At 38.2% G+C, this 21,797-nt stretch overlaps 1 protein-coding gene across 1 annotated transcript in view; it reads left to right on the top strand.

The window, feature by feature from the left end:
- GUCY2C (guanylate cyclase 2C) overlaps positions 1 to 21,797 on the top strand; it is a 115,770-nt gene that overhangs the window by 25,367 nt on the left and 68,606 nt on the right. The window contains exon 5 of the mRNA XM_069101450.1: positions 6,834 to 6,955. Within this exon, the coding sequence (XP_068957551.1) occupies positions 6,834 to 6,955 (122 nt within the window). The remainder of the gene's footprint in view (positions 1 to 6,833; positions 6,956 to 21,797) is intronic.

Raw genomic sequence — 21,797 nt, 5'->3', positions numbered from 1 at the left:
TGTAAATACTTTCACATTATACAATGGTCAGGTTATAAGGATGGATTGTACCAGCTGGAATGAAAAATAGTAAAGAGGACATAAAATCAAATAAGAGAACGAAAAAGATCAGGTATTTTGCTTCCACCTGGATATAAATTTAGTTCTTTCTAGTTCTTTCTCTGGATGCACGTTTTTCTCTCCATCATGTGTCTTTTGGGATTGACTTATATCCCTGCATTGTTGAGAAGAGTCCAGTCTATCAAAGTTGGTCATCACACATACGTTGTGTCTGTAATTGTGTACAAATTTCTCCTGGTTCTACTTTTCTCACTCAGCATCAGTTCTTTTAAGCCTCTCCAGGTAAATATGAAGACTGACTGCTCCCTGTTTCTTATAGTGCAATAGTACTCCATAACATGCATATACCACAACTTGTTCAGCCATTCCCCAATTGATGGGCACCCCCTTAATTTCCAATTCTTTGCCACAACAAAAAGAGCTGCTATAAACATTTTTGTACATATGGGTCTTTCTCCCATTTCTGTGATCTCTTTGGGATATAACCCTAGGAGTGGTATTGCTGGATCAAAGGGTATGAAAGAATTTATAGCCCTTTGGGCATAATTCCAGATTGCTCTCCAGAAAGGCTGGATCAGATCACAACTCCACCAACAATGCATTAGTGTTCCAGTTTGCCCACATCCTCTCCAGCATTTGTCATTTTCCTGTTTTGTCATCTTAGCCAATCTGACTGGTGAGATGTGGTACCTCAGAGTTGTTTTGATTTGCATTTCTCTAATCAATAGTGAATTAGAGCATTTCTTCATGTGCTTATAGATAGCTTTAATTTCTTTCTCTGAAAACTGACTGTTCATATCCTTTGACCATTTACATTTTCTAATTATTGGCATTTTCTTTGATGAAATTTTCCATAGTTTCTATGATTTGTTCACTAACCCATATATTTTTTAGGATTAAATTCTCTAGTCTTTAACTTTGGATCAGTTCTTCAAAGGTCTCTTATTGAATGTCATTGTTATAACGTTGTAGTCAATAAAATGTGTTTAGTATCTCTACTTTTTCTCTATGTTTATGAGGTTTTTATGCCATAGCACACGTTAATTTTTGTAAAGATGCCATAACCATTTAATCTATCTGTCTGTCTACTTATACAACCCTGTGTTTATGCCATTTTTATTAGGCTTTCCTCATAGGTTGAGGGAATGATTTCTTGGTACTGGGCCTGCCTGAGGCACAGAGTTACTGATAGTTTGGGAAAGGAGAATTCTTGTCTTCTAGCTTTCAGATTTGAGCAAAGGCAAATGTGGTTCTAGGATCTCTTCAGGGAAAGGTTCTTAGAGGGAGAGAAAGATTTTGGGAAGAAGTCTTGTATAGAAGAGCTGGCACCTTGAGGACATTCCTATTTCACTACAGTCTCTGGATAATTTCTCCCTGTGTGAGAATGGGAATTTTCTGTTGAATTAAAATATTTTGCTCCTAGAAGGAGAGCTCCTTCACTCTCCGTATGGTCTGTTATATTCTAATCTTCATAAATTTTCTGATTTTTGTTGGCTGTCATCTTGGATAAATGGGTTTGTTTGCTATTCACTATTGTGATGGCCTTCATATAATTTGCCATTTGGAGGGAAAGGAGGTCAAACCTTTGGACAAAGCTTGGGACACATTCCCTAATAGAGGATAGTAATCAGAAGAGTTGCTAGAACTTAAAACAATTTTCCCCTAGACCTAAGCAATATTTAGGATGACAAATAGATTCTAATCCAGTATCAGAGGATATTGAGAGAGCTTCATGGAGAGGAGAGGAAGACAGCCCTTGTCCCCTGTTTCCCTCCTGGTAGGCATCAGAGTCTTCTGTAGAGAAGGATGAGTGACATCCCAGAGATATCTGTCCATGCCTCCCTTATAGTGGTATTTAGTGAGTTCCATGTAGATGTACACATAATCTACATAAGCAACACATACCTCTTCCATATACACACACATACATATTCCATATACATACACATACATATACATATGAGAAGGGGTTTGCTATTTTAAGGGGTACATCATGTATACATGTGTGTGTATATATATGTATTTGTGTGTGGGGGCAGTATTTCCCTTTTAGTTTCTATTTAGAAATCATAAGAGATGTAACTTTTTAAAATTATATTCAGGGTCTTCTCTTCTGTTTATCTTTTTGTTAGATTTCCATAGGTAAGAAAGGAACCATGTTGAGATCTCCGACTATAGTAGTTTTGCTCTTTATTTGTCACTGTAACTGTTTTAATTTTTCTTTCAAATACTTAAATGCTATTCCTTTTGGTGTATATATACATATATACATACATATATTTATATATTTAGATTACTTTTCAAAAAAAGCTCTGGTAACTTTAAGTATAAAGTAATTTCCTTGCTTAATCTCTTTTAACCACAGCAATTTTTACTTTTGCTTTATCAGAGGTCATGACTACTTCTATTTTTTTAATCACCAAATATATAGTAAATTCTACTCTATGGATGTTTCAAATGTAGTTTTTTCAAAACAATATCTTGTTTGATTTGGCTTTCTAATCTATTCTATCGCTCTTCTCCTTTTAATTAGTGAGTTCAGCCTATGAGAAACACACTTGTGGGGATCATTGGACTTCCCAGGCATCATCAAGGAGTGAACTCGGAGCTGTTTTGTTGATTGTCTAGACATAAAAAAATGATAGAGAAAATGTTTAAACTTTTTTCTATCTTTTTTAAAATTTATTTTTAAAAATTTTTAATGTTTATTTTTAGTTTACATCATTCATTTCCACAAGATTTTGAGTTACAGATTTTCTCCCCATCTTTCCCTACCCACCACCCCAAAACAGCAATCCCACTGTATACCCCCTCCCCCAATCTACTTTCTCCTATATCCTCCCTTGGAGGAAACGATGAATCTCTATACCCTAGTGCCTGTATATCTTATTTCCCAGTTGCATGTAAAAAAATATATATTTTTTTAAACATTTGGTTTTAAAACTTTGAATTCCAGATTCTTTCTCTTCCCTCATCACCCATGCTTACTGGGAAGATAAGCAATTCAATATAGTTGTACATGTATAGCTATTCAAAACCTTTCCATAGTGGATATATTGTGAAAGACTGACTATATTTCCCTTTGTCCTATCCCAACTCCCACTTGTTATATTCTCTACTTTGTTGCTGTCCCTTTTCAGAAGTGTGTGCTTCCAACTTCCCTTCCCCCCAACCTCCCCTCCCTTCCATCACCCCCCCTCTCATACTTGTCTCCTCTAGGGTGAGATACCCTATTTAGTATGTATGCCATTCCCTCCCTTAGCCAAATTCAATGAGAGTAAGGTTGACTCATTCTCTTTTGCCTCCCTGTTCTTCTCCTCCATTGAAACAGTTTTCCCTTGCCTCTTTTATATGAGATAATTTACCCCATTCTGTCTCTCCCTATCTCCTCTCATTATATTCCTCTCTCACCTCTCAATTTCACCTTTTAAGTATTATCCCTTCCTATTAAATTGGTCCTGTGCCCTCTGTCTATGTATACCTGTACACACTCACATATATATTCATATGCCCATATACCCTCCTATATAGGCATATATATGCATATATATGCACATTTATATTCCCTTCAACTATTGTCGTACTGAGAAAAGTTTCATAAGTTACAATTATCATTTTCCATGTAGGAATGTAAATGGTTCAACTTTAATAAGTTCCTTATGATTTCTTTTCCTTGTTTACCTTCTCATGCTTCTCTTGCGTCTTGTATCTGAATGTCAAATTTTCTATTCAACTCTGGTTTTTTCATCAAGAATGCTTGAAAATTCTCTATTTCATTGAATGACCATATTTTCCCCTGAAACATGATACTCAATTTTGCAGTGTAGGTGATTGTTGGTTTTAATCCCAGTTCCTTTGATCTCTGGAATATCATATTCCAAGACCTTCAATCCCTCAGTGTAGAAGCTGCCAAATCCTATTTTATCCTAATTGTGTTTCTACAATATTCAAATTGTTTCTTCTGGGCTGCTTGTAATATTTTCTCCTTGATCTGGGAATTCTGGAACCTGACTACGATATTCCTAGGAGTTTTTTTTGTGGGGGGACCTTTTTCAAGAGGTGATTGGTGGATTCTTTCAACCCCTATTTTGCCCTCTGGTTCTAAAACATCAGGGCAATTTTCCTTGAGAATTTATTGAAGGATTATTTCTAGGTTCTCTTTTTGATAATGGCTTTCAGGTAGTCCAATAATTTTTAAATGTTCCCTCCTGGATCTATTTTCTAGGTTAGTGGTTTTTCCAATGAGATATTTCACATTGCTTTCTATTTTTTCATTTGTTTGGATCTGTTTAATAATATTTTGATTTCTCATAAAGTTACTAGCTTCCATTTGCTCCAATCTAATTCTGAAGGAATTATTCTCTTCAGTGAGCTTTTGAGATTCTTTTTCCATTTGGAAAACTTGGCTTTTTAAGGTATTCTTCTCGTTGGCTTTTTGAGCCTCTTTTGCCATTTGAGTTAGTTTATTTTTTAAGGTGTTATTTTCTTCAGTTAGGTTGTTGACTCTCTTTTCATGATTTTCTTGCATCATTCTCATTTCTCTTCCCAATTTTTCCTCCACTTCTCTTATTTGGTTTTCAAAATCCTTCTTAAACTCCTCTATGGCCTGTAATCAATTCATATTTTTCTTGGAAGCTTTTGGTACAGGAATTCTGACTTCATTGTCTTCCTCCTGTTCCATCCTTTGATCCTTTTTGTCCCCAAAAAAGGTATCCAAAGTCTGACTGCTGTGCTTGCTTTGCTTCCTTTACTTGCTCATGTTGCCCCTCAATTACTTGACTTTTAAGCTTTTTGCCACAGTAGAACTCTGCTTCCAGAGAGGAGAGCTTTGTCCCAAATTGCTGCAGTTTTCTCAGCTTCCAGAGCTATTAGTTGGGTGCCTTCTCAGAAGCCTTCACTGGCTCTGGCTCACTGGTCACATACCCCAGGACCTCCACCCTAGATAGCAATCCAGATCCAAGCAGGTTAAAGCAAGAGTGATTACCCCTCAGACTGGTTGCTTGGTCCTCCTACAATCTGCAGGCCAGGAGCTCTGAAGCAGCCATGTGGCTGCTGTGCCTCAGCTGCTTCTCCCTCCAGGGGGCAGAGGCCAGACAGCACTCCTGAACCCCCTGTTCCCACAAAGTTCACACTGAGCTCTCACTTTGTCTTTGGCATTTATGGGTTGATAATTCTGGAAACTGCCACAGCTGCTGGTGATTCACCCTCCTGAAGTCCCTTCAGCTGGGGCTGGTTGGCCTGCCTTCAGGCCAAAACCGTGGACTCACCCTGGGCTGGACTCAGCTCCCAGCAGACTGCGATGGTCCCTTACTGTTGGCCTGCCAGGCTGTCTTCATCTGGAGGTTTGTTTCACTCTGTCACTTTGTGGATTCTGTAGCCCTAAAGTTTGTTTAGAGTCATTTTTATAGGTATTTGAAGTGGTTATGGAGGGGGCATATGGAGTTTTCCTGCTTCTGTGCCACTACCTTGGCTCCACCCTGAAAATGTTTAAACTTTTAAGTGTCTCTTGTGTACATTTTTTTCCCCCAGATAATTGATTGTTAAACATTTACCAGCACACCACTGGTAAATGAGTAAGGCTCATTGAATGCTCCTCCCCTATGTTTGTATATTTTTCTTCTCACTCACTTTACTTGTGAGAAACAGTAAGTTCCTCATTTTTTCCCTACTATATTCCTTTTACGAACTTTCTCACTCTTTTAAAACAAATAAAAAAGAACAATATCCCACCTAGGTATTCACCCTTTTCAGCTTCCTTTATGACTTTTAAAGATATTGGACTTTTGAAGGGATTATTGTCTTCTCTCCTCCTCCATTAGCACTTAAACCCTTTACAATTACTCAAATTTATTTACCATTCTAGGTTTCTGTTTTCTTCTGTGTTTGTGCTTCAAGTTCTGTTTTGTTTTGTTTTAATCTGAAATGCTTAAAAGGTCTTTGTCCTATTAAGAATCAATTTTTCTCCTATAGGATTATACTCAGTCTTGTAGAGTTAAATTATTCATGATTGTAAGAAGTTATCTTTTGTCTTTTGGAATGTTATATTCCAAGATCTTCTCTCTTTCATGTTAGTTACACAATTTTCTAGGATCCTGATGTGAGAAATGCTGGCAGTTTGGTTTCCACAGATTCTGTAGGAACAATGGGTGTTTACATGAAGGAAGGCATAAATCTGTAAAGAGGGGCCTGAGCTAGGCTGGTTCATACCAGCTGGGGGGATGGTCACTGACTTTTCATTAATAAGCATGCTTAATGGACAGGTTGGGAGATTGGAACCCAGAAGAGCTAGAGCCAATCCCAACTCAGAAAGGAGGAATGGCAAGAAAGTTAAATGAAACAGCATAAAAGGGGCTTGCCTTTGTCTGATCCTTTGTGGTCTTTTCTAGGAGGCTACCCATTGATTCATTACAGAATAAAATATAAAATAAAGATCATGACACTTCCTGGATCCCCAACAAGTGTGGTTTATTTCCTAGTCAGAGCACATAGATTTCCATATAGAACACTGACTATGGTTCTTTGAACCTTTTTCCATTTTTTTTTAAAGGAATGCTTCATTCTCCTGGATAGATAATTGACATTTTTGGGTTTTTTTATGTGTCTTCTGTCCATAACAGGGTCCTGTTAGTGTAAACAACTACATTAACCTTGGCGCTTGTTTATCATTACAGTGATTCTAGAAAGCAACCCAAGAAACAATTCAGTTAATTTGAGAATGTGGAAGGTTACTGAGAAATGCAAATTGGTTTGCTAGAATTTCTATTGTCTTTCAGGTACTTCAATTCTCTGGAAGCTGGAGTTTCCTATTTCTCACAGGAAATTTACTTCAAGGATGTGTTGAGAAGTGATGACCAGTTTCATGATATCTTGACAAATAAGAACAGGAAGAGCAATGGTAAGAAACCCTTCCAACTTTTTTCTTCAGATCAGACTCTTCTAAAGTCTACTACTTACTTTCTCCCAGTTGTAGTACAGTTATTCTTGCTATTTTTTTCAAAGTTATATTTTTAGATTTTATGGCATTTTGTATGATTTGTGGCATTGCCCCCTCTTGATTTGCTTATGCATTAATCATTGAATGAAATTCCAAAATCTACACTGAAATAAGAAAGCACAATTTTCAGTTTTCAATTGGCAAAGAAAAAGAAGGAAATGACATCTTCATATGCTAAAATGATGCTTCTCATGGAACATCAATTAAATGTGCTTTTTCATTTCAATAAAGATTTAAGCACCTACTGTTTGTTTGATGCTAAGGCTATAGAGAAAAATCAGGAAAGCCTTGCCCTCAAGGTACCAATATTCTCTCAAGGGAGAAACCATACACACACCTGCATATATATATGTAATATACATGTATATGTGTGTGTATATACACAAATCATAGTTATTTCTTCCAGTAATGGGAATGAGTTTATGCTGACTGTAGCAGCAAGCACCCCAAGCGCATCCTCAGGGTTTGCTGCCCATACAGGTTCTTGGATCTGCTTTGATAAAGGAAAGCAACTCAAAATGGGTTAACAAGCTTACTTTAATCAGTCAGACATATATCGTTTACCTTGTTCAGGAGGAAAGGTCAGCACCCCGAACTTCAGAATATACAGACAGTATTATCAAGACAGAAACAGATCAAGTACACAGCTTTCCAAACTGTCCAACCATTACATCCATACCCAGTCAACATCTGGGTTTCCACATCTGGGTTTTTCAAAGCCGGGGGACTCTCAACAATGGCTTCCCATAATTCAGATCAAATCACAGAACACTTCTCAAAGTGAGCCCCAAAACAAAGCTACACATCAGGGCTTATATAGCCTTCTCCTGGCTCAGAGAATGTAACAACCTTATTGACCCACTGGCCAATCAAGAAGTATCTACTGAAAAACAAGCCTCCTTCCCCAGGCTTCAGGTGCATTTTAGCCTAGGGGCAGGGAAGATCTTCCAAATTTGCATTCCCATTACACTGACTCATTCACATTCTCTTGTTGGGGTGTTCTTGCTCTTGAAGGGGCATATCTGTGCAGATCTGGTGTTGGGAAAAAATAAGCCAAGTTTCTCTTTGTAGCCCTCTCAGCTCCTTTTTAGTGTCTTATTTCCCTTGATAAAATCTCACAACCATTTCAAGTGCCTATGAATCCTCTTAGCTAGTTGTTTAGGTTGAAGAATAATTTAATAAATCTATCCCAAATAAGATGTTAGGTGATACAGGAATAGTTATTTTTGTTTCTAAACTGAGAACTGAAACAAAGAGATGTTTGCCACTATTATGGAGTGTGAATCAGGAAAATTTTAAATGGAAGGGGAATTTCCTACTGATGGGATGAAATTGTGCTGATTGCAAGACATCCTTGAATACTACAAGAATGCATATTATTGGAATTTTGTCACAGAGGAGTAACTAACTGCCTATTGAGTTAGTCTTGATGATGATGATAACGACTAACATTTACATAGTGCTTAATATGTTCCAAGCACTGTGATAAGTGCTTTATAATTATTATCTCATTTAATTCTCATAATCCTAGGAGGTAGGTGTCATTATCCTTCTAGTTCAACATGTTCATTTTCTAGATGAGGAAAAAGAGCTCAAAAAGTAACTTGTCAAGGCTCACAGATTAGTAAGTGTCTGAGACCACATTTGAACTCAGATCTTCCTGATTGGCTCCAGTTCTTCTGGGTTCCAATCTCCCAGCCTGTCCATTAAGCCGACACTCTATCCAGTGTACCACATTGCATAGATATAGGTAGTCTCTCCATATATAGATAGAGCTATAGATTACATACACACATATAAACATAATATGTGGATATATATACAATTATACACATGTATGTGTGTGTCTACCTGAAAGGTACTGAAATTGGATCCGTCATAGATTGGGAATTGAATAGGAGGAAGAGAGAAGGCTAGATTGCAGTTGGGAAACAGCACAATACTTTCAGTGATCCCAAGTTTTTCATTGACACAAAAACTCATTTTCTTTAGCATAAGTGTTACTACTATGATGCTATATGAGCGTTTAGTCAGTCAGTCAGTGCTATATCCCAGGCATTGTGCTAAGCACTAGGTATAAAAAGAAAGGCAAAAACACTATTCCTGGACTATGTGAGCTCACATTCTAATGGGGGAAACAACATGCAAAAACTTTATACAGATAAGATATATGTATGCATATCTATGTCTATATATATATGTGTGTGTGTGTGTGTGTGTGTGTGTGTATGGGGGAAGGGAAGAAGTTAGAGAGAGAGAGAGAGAGAGAGAGAGAGAGAATGAATTTCAGATTAGGGAAGGCACTAGCAACAGGAACCAGGAAAGGCTTCCTAGAGGAGGTTAGATTTGAGTTGTCTTGAAAAAAGCCATGGAAGCCAGTAGGCAGAAGGAGGAAGGAGAACTTTCCAGGTGTGGAGGACAGGGCGGAAAGGTCCTGAGTTGGAGATGGAGTATCATGTGTGATAAACAGCAAGAAGTATTGTTGGATCTTAAGAGTGTGTGGAGGAATATAGAGTGCTAAGAAGACTGGAAAGGAAGGAAGCATTGTAAATGCCAAACAGAGAATTTTGTATATGATCCTGGAGGTAACAAGGAGCCGCTGGAGATTATGTAGAGGAGTGACATTATCCAATCTGTATGTTAGGAAAATCATTTTGGCAGCTAAATAGAAGATGGATCTGAATACAGAAAGACTTGAACTGTGGTGTAAACACTTCAAGTTTTGAAGAATCAAAGTGGTAGCCTATCTAAAGGAATGTGAAGGAGCACATGGTAGGTGCAAGATTAGAACATGGGATCATCCCACGAGGTGCATTAAAAGCCTCAAGGAAATAGCCAAAATGTTGCATTGTAATCCACAGATGGTTGAATCATATAGAGGAAGTTCTCTAACATATTGGTTGGATCTCTCTTTTTTTAAGATGTATCACAGGCACCGTCTTCTACATGAAGCCTGTCCTGATCTCCTCCAGTTGCTAGTTCTTTACCATCTAAACTACCTTATGTTTAACCTTTTTGGTGGAGAGTTGTATTAACTTATTCTATATTTATGCTGTACATATTTATTATCTCACCCTTTAGAATGTTAGCTCCTTGCAAATGGAATTATGTCATTGTTTATACTTGTATCTTTAGCTTCTAGCACCGAGAAAGTGCTTAATAAATACTTGTTGATTGATTGATTAAGTGACTGATGGGAATCACGTGAGAGGAGAATTCGTGGATGGACTGGGCTCTACATTATTGGAGGGAGTACCCACATAAATGAGATAACGAATGTATTGAAATATTGTAGGATATATTTTAAAAGGGCCTCTGGATGACCAAAAAGACTTTGATAATCAAGGGGTTTAATTTCTAGGACTTTTATTTTCCTCACATGTAAAATTCAGATAATGATACACTAAATACCAACCTTACAAATGTTACTCTGAAGGTCAAATGAGATAGTATACAAAAAATACTACTTAAATTCTATTTGCCTTAATTTCCTCATCTGTAAAATAGGGATAACCACTTCCCAGAGTTGTTATGAAAATCAAATGAGATAATATTTACAAATGCTTAGCTCAGTGTCTAGCAGTTAGTAGGTACAGTATATAAATGCTAGATATAATAATAATATAATATTAATAATAATTATATAAATCAAAAAGCACTGTGTAGACAAGAAGCATTATTAATTAGAATTTTTAAAAATTGAAAGTTAAGAATTTCAGGTACCATAGGTGGAGGAGAGGCTTTCAGTCAGAAAGGTTTTTGTGGGTGCTCCTCAACTCATGCTTACCAACAGACCCTCAAAGGACACCCCAGCATGGGCAACATAATCTGATAGGTATTAGAGGTATGAAACCATATAACTCTTTTCAAGGAGATTGCAACCTTGTTGAGGAGGTGAGACTTACCCAGAGACACTATGTATTTGGTCACCTGCTTTTCTTTTTCCTAAAACCAGATCTATCTTTACGAGGTGACTGGCTTGGGACCTAAGAGTACTTTTGTCAGTCAATGGATGGAGAGAAGATAGCATACAAGGTTCCAGTTCAGGTCTTAGAGATCATTAGTGCTATACTCTAATTAAGTGATTGTTCAACAAGCCAAGTCAATAAGCATTTGTTAAGGGCTTTTTAGAAAAAGGGTATTTTGTTAAGGGCTTTTTAAAAGGGTATTTTTAAGGGCACTGTGCTAAGCTCTGGGCATACCAAAAAGGGGTAAAAGAAATACTTGCCCTCCAGGAGTTCACAGTCTAAAGGGAGAAACAACATGCAAATAATGGTGTATAAACAAACCATATACAGGACAAGTTAGAGGTAATCACAGAGGGAAGGCACTAGCATTAAGGGTTATTAGAAAAGGTTTCTCTTAGAAACTTGAGGAGCCAGGGAAGTTAGAGGCAGAGTCTAACCATGGAGAGAATTTGGGGCATCAATGAAAATGCAGAGTTGGGAAATGGAGTTGCTTGTTCAGAAAACAGTAAGGAAGTCATTGTTACTGGATCTTTTTTTTCTTTTTCAAAATTTTATTTTAGACTCAAATGCCAGAACACAAATAGAGAATAAAAAAAAGAAACAAAAACATATCATAAACTTAAATACTGAAACTTAAATATAAAGTTTGAAAGAAATAAAAGCATGTCATGTGCATAGCAGAACATGAGAAGATTCAAAATATGCAAAATAAATTTTCATTTCAAGAAAGCCTATATGATAAATAATACTTGTGTTGAGAATTGTCCATCTTTTCTTTGCTTCCTTGTGAATTTTCTTTTGTTCTCTGCTGTGCACCTTTTTACTTTGCTCTTTTTTTCTCCCCCCCCCCAATCCCCCTCAGAAGGCCACAATAAAGTTTGGATATTTTTCTCTATAGCTATAGATATATACATACATATACAGACATATGCTTTCCCAAACCTATTCTCCTCCTGACCTTTGTTTTCTCTGTAAGGTTATATTTCTTGTTTCCTATCCCTTTTGCCTCCTGTACTTTACTTCTATCCACTGTGACTTGCCTATCCCCCTCCAAGGATCCCTCCCTTATCATCCCATTCCCATAAATCTAAATACCCTTCTATACCCCTATTTACCTATTCTCTCACCCTCCCCTCTAAAAATTCCTCCCTTGTCCTCTCCCTCCTCCCTATGCCCTTACCATTTTATTTCTTCTGAATTTAGAAGGCTGTTATAGTCTTCTAAATATATATGTATTGTTCCCTCTTAAACCCATTCCCGATGAAAGTAGGTTACCAGAACTACCAGCCTTCCTCCCCCATCTGATTCCTCTGTAACAGTTTTCCCTTTTGCACCTCAAATAATTACTCTTTTAAGCTGTTCCTAAATGGCTTTGCTTTTTTTTTTTTTAAGCAATTGGGGTTAAGTAACTTGCTCAAGGTTACACGGCCAGGTGTTTCTGGGTGGGTGCTAAGTGTCTGAGGCCGGGATTCGATCTCCAGGTCTTCTCAACACTGGAGCCGGTGCTCTTACTTGCTGTGCTACCTGGCCGCCCCATGGCTTTGCTTTTTAAATTCATATCAATCTCAGGTTTACCCCAATCTTTCTTATAAACTACCCAATTATTGATAAGAATCTTAGACACATTTTGCATTGCTTATGTAAATGTATACTGGATCTTGGAGTAGAGTGCATGGTGGTGGGAGTCCAGTAAGCTTGAAGAACACTAGAAATATAGAAAGGGTCCAGGTTATGTAGGGCTTTAAAAGCCAAATGGAGGATTTTATATTTGATCCTTGAGACAATAGGAAGCCACTAGTGTTTATTGAATGGTGGGGGGTGGGGGTGGAACATGGTCTAACATGGTTTTTTTGGAAGACCCCTTTGATAGCTGAATGGAGGAGAGGCTTGAAGCAGAACGCTATTGTAATATTATAGGCATGAGGTGATGAGGGTCTGTACTAGGGTGCTTGCAATGTCAGAGAAGAGAGAAAGGGATGTAATGGAGAGATGTTATACAAGCTTAAGTAATAGATTGGATATAGGTGATGAGAGAAACTGAGGATTCGAAGGTAATACCGAGCTTGTGAACCTGGGGGAGTGTAGCATTATGGTGCTCTTTGGTGAGTAGGACAGCAGTAGGAAGTCAGGAAAAGAGGAGGGTTTGGGGGAAAAGATAATGGATTCAGTTTTGTATATGTTGAGTTTGAGATGTGAGACTGGAGGTTAGGAGTAGATAAATAGCTTTGAGAATCACCTACACAGAGATGATGATTGACCACGGGAACTTTCACCAAATGAAATAGAGAAGAGAATGCCCAGGACAGAGCCTTGGGGGGCACCCAAGTGAGCACTACCTGGATGAAGATTTAGCAAAGTAGACTGAGAAGGAGTGGTCAGACAAGTAGGACAAGGACCAAGAAAGCGCAGTGTTGTAAAAACCTAGAGAGAAGAGAGTATCAAGGAGAAAAGGATTTCAACAGTGTCAAAGGCTGCAGAAAGATCAAGAAAGATGAGGATTAAGAAAGGGTCATTAGATTCATTGAGTAAGAGATCGCTGGCAATTTCGGAGAAAACAGTTTCAGTTGAATGATGAGGTAGGAAGTCAGACTGTAGAGCATTAAGAAGAGAGTGAGAGGAAAATGGCAGCATCTATTGTACTTGACCTTCTCAAGGAGTTTAGCTATGAAGTGGGGCAGAGATAAAGAATAACAGCTAGTGGGGGTGGATGGATCCAGTGAAGGCTTTTTGAGGATGGAGAAGAGATGGTTGTGTTTATAGGCAGTAGAAGCAGTCACTAGACAGAGAGAGACTGAAGATGAGTGAGAGAGGGGGGATAATAGAGGGGACAGCCTGCTGGAGAAGACAGAATAGAATGGGATCACTTATGCATGTAGAGGGGTTAGTCTTGAAAAAAAAGAAGGGCCACCTCCTTATGTAAGGTAGAGGTGAAAGGAGACAGTAAAGAAAGGCAGAAGTGATGTGAGATGAGGAGGAAAGTAGAAGAGGGAGCTCTCTACAAATGACCTGCATTTTTCTGTGAAAAATGAGCTGAAGTTCTTGACTGAGAGGGTTGGAGTAGAGGGATCCATGGGACCTTGAAAGAGGGATGAAAAGATTTAGAAAAGCTGGTTTGGTGAGTGGGATAGTGAATCCATTAAGGAGCAATGAGTTGCTACCCTAAAGGCTCAGTTGAGATTGTGTAATATACATTTGCTGTAGGCCCAATGAGCAGTTTTGTGATTTTCTCCAGCTTCATTCTGTGGCATGTTGTTTGCTCTTTGTCCTTCATTCTCGAAGAGGATCATGACATCAGGGAGGTGATGCAAATGAGATGGATAGAAGAGAGGGAGGACTGTGCAAAGTCACCAGCTTCTCTCCTCTGGAGCCATCTGGATCCAGTAACCAGATACAAATCAGGACAACTGGAGATGGTCCAGGATGCAGTGGAGATCCTTGGCCTTTTCAAGCTAAGGTCCTTAACAGGTCTCAGTTTGACTGAGGCAAAACCTATTCAGTGGAAAATGTAAAAATGGACATTTTTAATCTCTGAAGTTTTTTTTTCTCCTTTTCTCTTAAAGACGAATCTTAACCCCAAATTTCTCTGGCTCTCATGGATTGACCAATAATAGGTCCCAGGCCAAGCCCTGCTTGGTCATTGTTTGGGCCCTGATTGGCTCAGAATGAATGTAAATAGCAGTTGTTTCTGTTTTGGCCAGAAACCTTGAGGGTCTTTCCCTCCCAGATCTATTTTTTTTAAGGGGCCATTCTTTGCTTCATTTCTTATTCAGCCTTAATCACTGAATTGCAAGCAGCATGTAAGTAGGAATGAAGGTAGCTGTTGGGTGGAAGTACATCCAAGACTGACACTTGGTAGGATGAGATGGATGATAAGATAAGGGTACAAGGGACACTATAAGAAATAGAGGTGATGTAGGGTTGAGCTGGTTCACCATAGGGTTGAGATAGGGAAGGGAGGAGTATGTAGCCAGAGCAAGGATGATGGCCTACCTGACAATGGAGGGATTTGTGGTCATAGTGAGTATAAGGAGCAGAGTCAGAGTTTGCAAGGAAGAAAGAGAGGTGGAATGACAGCAGATTGTGATAAGATGAGGAAATTTCAGCATTCATGAATGTGGAAGTGGAATATCTAGATAATGGCAAGATCCAGGGCAGGGGTGAAGAACCTGTGGCCTTGGGCCACATGTGACCTTCCAGGTCCTTGGGTGCAGTCATTTTGACTGAGTCCAAGTTTTTTGTTTTTTTTCTTTTTGGAGGGGGGAAGGCAGGGCAATTGGGGTTAAGTGACTTGCCCAAGATCACAAGGCTAGTAAGTGTTAATTGTCTGAGGCCACATTTGAACTCAGGTCCTCCTGACTCCAGAGCTGGTGCTCTATTCACTGCACCACCTAGCTGCTCCCTGAGTCCAAGTTTTACAGAACGAATCCTTTTATTAAGGGGATTTGTCCTGTGAAGTTTGGATTCAGTCAAAGGGCTACACTTGAGTACTTAGAGGACCTAAATTCTAGGTTATGGACAACTCTACATAAGACCTGAAGTGGGATGATGGCATAGGTGATGGGAAATAAGTAAGTTGAGTGATTGAGAGGTGAGAGTGTTTGAGGGAGTATCAACATGTATGTTGAAGTCACATAATATGGGGGCACAAGTTGGAAAGGAAAGAAAGACAGTAAGTCGGGAACTAAATTTGTTTTTTGTTTGTTTGTTTTAAATTTATTTATTTTTAGTTCTCACCATTCACTTCCATAAGATTTTGAGTTCCAAATTTTCCCCTCTCTTTCTCCTCCCCCCAACCCAAGACAGCATGCAATCTGGTATAAAGCTCTACATATACATTCATATTAAACATATTTTTCTCATTAGTCATGTTGTAAAGAAGAATTAGAACCAATGGGAGGAACCATGTGAAAGAAGAAACAAGGAACTAAATTTGTTGATGAAAGGAGAGTGTCCTGGAGGTTGGTAGAAAACAAGTACCAGAATCTTGATTGGATGTTAAATATGAATTGAATGAAGCTGAAAGGAGGATTATTATTGAATTATAGTGGTAGAGGGAAAGCCTGAAAGCCATAATGGTGAGCAAGGAGTATTCTGATCAGTGAGTAAGGAAGGCTATGAGTAAAACTGTAACCAGTTTTGGAAAGGGTGGCAAAGGAACCTGTGATCTCAGGAGTCAGGTCTCAGTTGAAGAGGTATAGGGTTAGGGGTGTGTGAGACCCTAAAATACCAACATGCCGGGTCCTGCCAAATGAATTTGACTTAAGTCTTCTCTCAGCCAAAGAAAAGCAAAGTTTATTAAAAGTTTGCCGTATTGGGTAGACTCTTAAGGAGCCTTGGTATCTGTGACTCTTGCATTAGGCAAGCTGGCCAGAATCATCTGACACAGAGCAAGTCTGTGCTAGATCATTCTCTGGCCTTCCTTCTCCCATGGAGGTGAGATGAAATTCTATGGCGCTCTCTCACACATGGAGGCAAGATGGGGTCTAATATACAGAAAGGTTGTGGGAGAAATCTAGGGGTGGCCTAGGGGAGGAGTTTGGGGAGGGTTTTCAGGAGGAGACAATGAGGTCAGACTCCTGTAAATGAGTGATTAAGGGTGGGAAGTTTCTGGAGGCTACCTGGAGATGACAGACAATGGTGGGCTAGGCCAGTTCAAGGCCAGTTGATTTGGGTATAGATATTTTGGGAGGGTCAAGGATGGGAGCTAGCTGGATAATGGAGGGCCAGACTATTAACAGAGGTTTGGGCCTAGCCACAATGAAAGGCTTATGGCCTCAGGCAAATGCCTCATCAAATGGAAAGATTCAATGAAAGTTCAAGGGGGTTCCCAGAGCCTGTACCTCATCATCAGTGAGAACAAGAAGATTAAAGAAGTGAGAAAGGAAAACAAGTTCATTACCTATGGAGCACTGTGGAAGGGTTGGGTAGCTTTAGAGTGGAATGGTGGGGGTAGGGAGTTGAGTTGAGGAGGATGAGAATAAGGCAGTGGGCAGTGTGGGATGGAGAATGGGGTTTGAACAATAAGAGTTGGAGGGTTCATAATCCGTGGGATGAGGAGGGTGTGTTGAACAAGCATTATGTTGATTATTGAGGAATGAGTTCAGGTAGATTATCATAATTGGGGCAGGGGAGTTGTAGGGGGATGTTTGGCTGGGAAGTTAGTCTTCCAGGGCAGCAGCCAGCAGGGTATAACTGGAAAAGAGTGGGAGGGGACTCACTTAGTAGCAAGGGCTGGTGAAGCAACTCCTGTGGAGATGGTGTTGTAGGAGACTGGAGAGGGTGTTGTTGAATTTAATTACTAAGCTACCAGACATATACTTTTATATGAGGAAATTCTTTGATGTAATTAAAACTAAGGAATATTAATTCTCAAAAAACTCAAGTTTAACAGAAATGTGTTAGATTCACACAATCATCTTCTTTTTTATGCATAGTTTCTCTGCCCTAGCCAAAATGCATTTGGAATATTGTGTTCAGGCCTGGATGCCAAATTGTGTAGGAAGGATATTGACAAGCCAGAGTGTATCCAAAATTGGGAGGTAAGGATGGTCAAAACAACTCAAAAAATGCAAGAGGGTAGAGTTGGAAAACTATAGACTAGATGGGTTTGAATTTTGTTACTGAAAAGATTCTTGAACTCTCTATTGAAGTAATAGTTTGTGAGTGCTTAGAATGTGGAATAGTAAACCCTAAAAGCTAGCATAACAATTTCATCAGAAACAGGTTATACCAGATTAACTTAATTTCCTTTTTTGACAGTTAAAATTAGGTAAATGCTGTAGACATGATAGACTTAAGATTTTGACAAAGTCCTTTGATAAGTTTTTAATAAAGTCCCCATGTTATCCTGGTTAACATGACCCAGAGGGGAATAGATGACAGGACAGTTGATTTTATTATGGTCCAATTCAACAAACATTTATTCAGTGCTTATTACATAATAGATGTTGGGAATACCAAGACAAAAATGTTGCCCAGTTGTGTCCAACTCTTTGGGATCCCATTTGGAGTTTTCTTAACAAAGATACTGTAGTGGTTTGTCATTTCCATCTCCAGTTCATTTTACAGAGAAAGAAACTGAGGCAGATAAGGTTAAATGACTTGTCTAGGGTCAAATGCTAAAAAATATCTGACGATGGATTTGAATTCAGGTCTTACTGACTCCAGACCTGGTACTCTACCCAGTATACCACCTAGCTGTCCTAAGACAAAAATAGAAGAACTTTTGTCTTCCAAGAGTTTAAATTCTACTGTGTGGGCATAATATCTACATAGATTGTTCAATGCTAAGTTATTTGAGGGAGAAAAAACTAAAAAGTGGGAGGTGATTAGGATTAGAACTCTGGAGAAAGTGGCACCTAAGATGAGCCTTGAAATAAGATGAAGCATTCTTAGAAGCAGGGGTGAGGGGGGAGCACACCCCGGGGGGGGGGGGGGGCAGCTTAAACAAATACACAGAGACTAGAGGTGGCACAACATTAGCTTGGAAAGAGGTCTCCAGTAGAATGCCCCAGAAATCTGTCCTTGAACCTTGAACCTTGAACACTTTAAAAATTAACTTGGATGAAGTCATAGAAAACAAAACTGTCAATTTAGCAATTGATATGAAAATGGGAAGGGTAGCCAACACTGCATGGCAGAGTCAGAATCCAAGAAGATGTTGTCAGGCTAGGGCAATGGATCAAGTTGAATAAGATAGATTTAAAGTTAGAGAGAAATATGAAGTTTCATTTGATCCTTCCATAGTTACTATCATCTTATGTCTCTTCTACCCTTTGTAGCTAAACTCCTTGAATAAGGCTATCTTCAGTAGGGACCTACACTTTCTCTAATCTCACTCTCTTTGTAACACCTTACAATCTGCCTTCCAACATCATCATTCTACCAAAATCACTCTTTCTAAAGTGATGAACGATCTCTTAGTTGTTGATTCCAATAGCTTTTTCTCAATTCTCATTCTTCTTGACCTCTCTATAGCCCTTGACAATTTTAAAAACTTAACATTTTATTTTTTTAATTGTGTGTAAAAACAAATTTTTAAATTTGTTTTTTAAAATTTTGAGTTTCAAATTCTCTTCCTACCTACCCTTCCCACTCCTTGAGAAAGTAAATAATTTTATATAGGTTATAAATGTGCAGTCATGTAAGACATTTTCCATGTAAGTCATATTGTGAAAGAAAACACAAAATGAAAAAAAAACACTGAACAAAAACAAGAAAAATAAAGTTTGTTATGTTTTTAAAATATGCTTTGATCTGTATTCAGACTCTATCAGTTCTTCCTCTAGAGGTGGATGGCATTTGTGATCATAAGTCTTTCAGAACTGTCTTGGGACATTGTATTGCTGAGAATAGCTAAGTCATTCATAGTTGTTGTTATTGTGTACAATGTTCTGGTTCTATTCATTTCACTTTATATCAGTTCATGTAAGTCTTTCCAGGCTTTTCTGACAACATCGTGCTCATCATTTCTTATAGCACAACAGTATTATCTGTATACCCACAACTTGTCGAGCCATTCCCCATTTGATGAATTTCCAATTCTTTGCCACTACAAGAAGAATTGCTATAAATATTTTTGTACGCATAGGTTCTTTTCCTTTTTTGTTATCTCTTTAGGATATAGACCAGTAGTGGTATTTCTAGGTCAAGGGGTATGCACAGTTTTCTAACCTTTTGGGCACATTTCCAAATTGCTCTCCAGAATGGTTGGATCAGTTCACAACTCCACCAACAGTGCATTCATGTTTCAATTTACCCACATCCCCTCTAACACTTGTTATTTTCCCTGTCATGTTAGTAAATCTGATAGATGTGAAGTGGTATCTCAGAACTATTTAAACTTATATTTCTCTAATAAATAGTGATTTAGAGCATTTTTTCATATGACTATAGATATGTTTGATTACTTCATCTGAAAACTGCCAGTTCATATCCTTTAACTATTTATCAAGTGTGGAATGACTTTTATTCTTATAAATTTGACTCAGTTCTGCATATATTTGAGAAATGAGGCCTTTATCAGAGAAGTTTGCTTCAATTTTTTCACAGTTACTATTGCTGACTGTATTTCCCTCCATCCTATGTCCCCTCCCCTGTTTATTCCATTCTCTCTTTCCTTTCACCCTGTCCCGCTTAAAAGTGTTTTGCTTCTGACTACCTCCCCCCCCCAATCTACCCTCCCTTCTATCACCCATCCCCCCAGTGTCCTTTTCTTATCCTCTTCCCCTCTTACTTTCCTGTAGGGTAAGTAAGATAGATTTCTGTACCCAATTGAGTGCATATGTTATTCCTCTTTGAGCCAATTATAATGAAAGCAAGGTTCATTCACTCTCCCTTACCTCCTCCCTTTTCCCCTCCACTGCAAAAGCCTTTTTCTTGCCTCTTTTATGTGAGATAACATACTCTGTTCTACCGCTCCCTTTCTCTTTCTCCTAGTACATTCCTTTCTCACTCCTTAATTTTATTTTTTAGACATCTTACTTTCATATTCAACTCATACTTGTGCCCTCTGTCTATATATGCTCCTTCTAACTACCCTAATAATGAGAAAAGTCTCATAAGTTATAAATATCATATTTCCATGTAGGAATACAAACAGTTTAAAATTATTAAGTCCCTTATGATTTCCATTTTCTATTTATCTTTTAATGCTTCTCTTGATTTTTGTATTTGAAAGTCAAATTTTCTATTAACTCTGGTCTTTTCATCAAAAATGCTTGAAAATCCTGTATCACACTGAATGTCCATTTTCTCCCCCAAAGGATTATACTCAGTTTGGTTGGGTAGGTGATTCTTGGTTGTAATCCTAACACTTTTGCCCTCCAGAATATCATATTCCAAGCCCTCTGATTCTTTAATGTAGAAACTTTTAAATCTTGTGTTATCCTGACTGTGGCTCCACCATACTTGAATTGTTTCTTTCAGACTGCTTGTAATATTTTCTCCTTGATTTGGAAAATCTGGAATTTGACTATAATATTCCTGGCAGTTTTCATTTTGGAATCTATTTCAGGAAGTGATTGGTAAATTCTTTCAATTTCTATTTTACTCTCTGGTTCTAGAATATATCAGGGCAGTTTTCCTTGATAATTTCTTGAAAGATGATGTCTAGGCTCTCTTTTTGATCATGGTTTTCAGATAGTCCAATAATTTTAAAATTCCTGAATCTATTTTCCATGTCTATGTGTTTTTCCAGTGAGATATTTCACATTGTCTTCTATTTTTTCATTTTTTGGTTTTGTTTTATCTTTTTTTAATTTATCATAAAGTCATTAGCCTTTATTTGCTCCATTCTAATTTTCAAGTAATGATTTTCTTCTTCATTGAGCTTTTGGACCTCCTTTTTCATTTGTCCAATTCTATTTTTTAACACATTCTTCTCCTCATTGGCTTTTTGGACCTTTTGTCATTTGGCCTAGTCTGTTTTTTAGGGTGTTAACTTTCTTCAGTATTTTTTTGTGTCTCCCTTACCAAGCTGTTGAGTCATTTTTCATTATTTTCTTGCATCACTCTCATTTCTCTTCCCAATTTTTCCTCTACCTCTCTTACTTGATTTTCAAAATCCATTTTGAGCTCTTCCATGGCCTAAGACCAATTCATATTTTTCTTGGAGGCTTTGTTTGTAGAAACTTTGACTTTGTTGTCTTCTGAGTGTGTGTGTTTGATCTTCCTTGTTACCATAGAAACTTTCAATAGTCAGAGGGTTTTCTTTTTCTGTTGTTTGCTCATTTTCCCAACTTATTAGTTGACTTTTAAGTCTTTGTTAAAGTAGG

The sequence above is a fragment of the Petaurus breviceps genome, unplaced genomic scaffold (genome assembly GCF_028583685.1).
Source record: "Petaurus breviceps papuanus isolate PSGF00001 unplaced genomic scaffold, PetGlider_PUasm1.0 470, whole genome shotgun sequence".
NCBI lineage: Eukaryota > Metazoa > Chordata > Mammalia > Diprotodontia > Petauridae > Petaurus > Petaurus breviceps.
The sequence above is the reverse complement of the archived record's forward strand: the minus strand, read 5'-3'. Positions and strand labels throughout refer to the sequence as shown.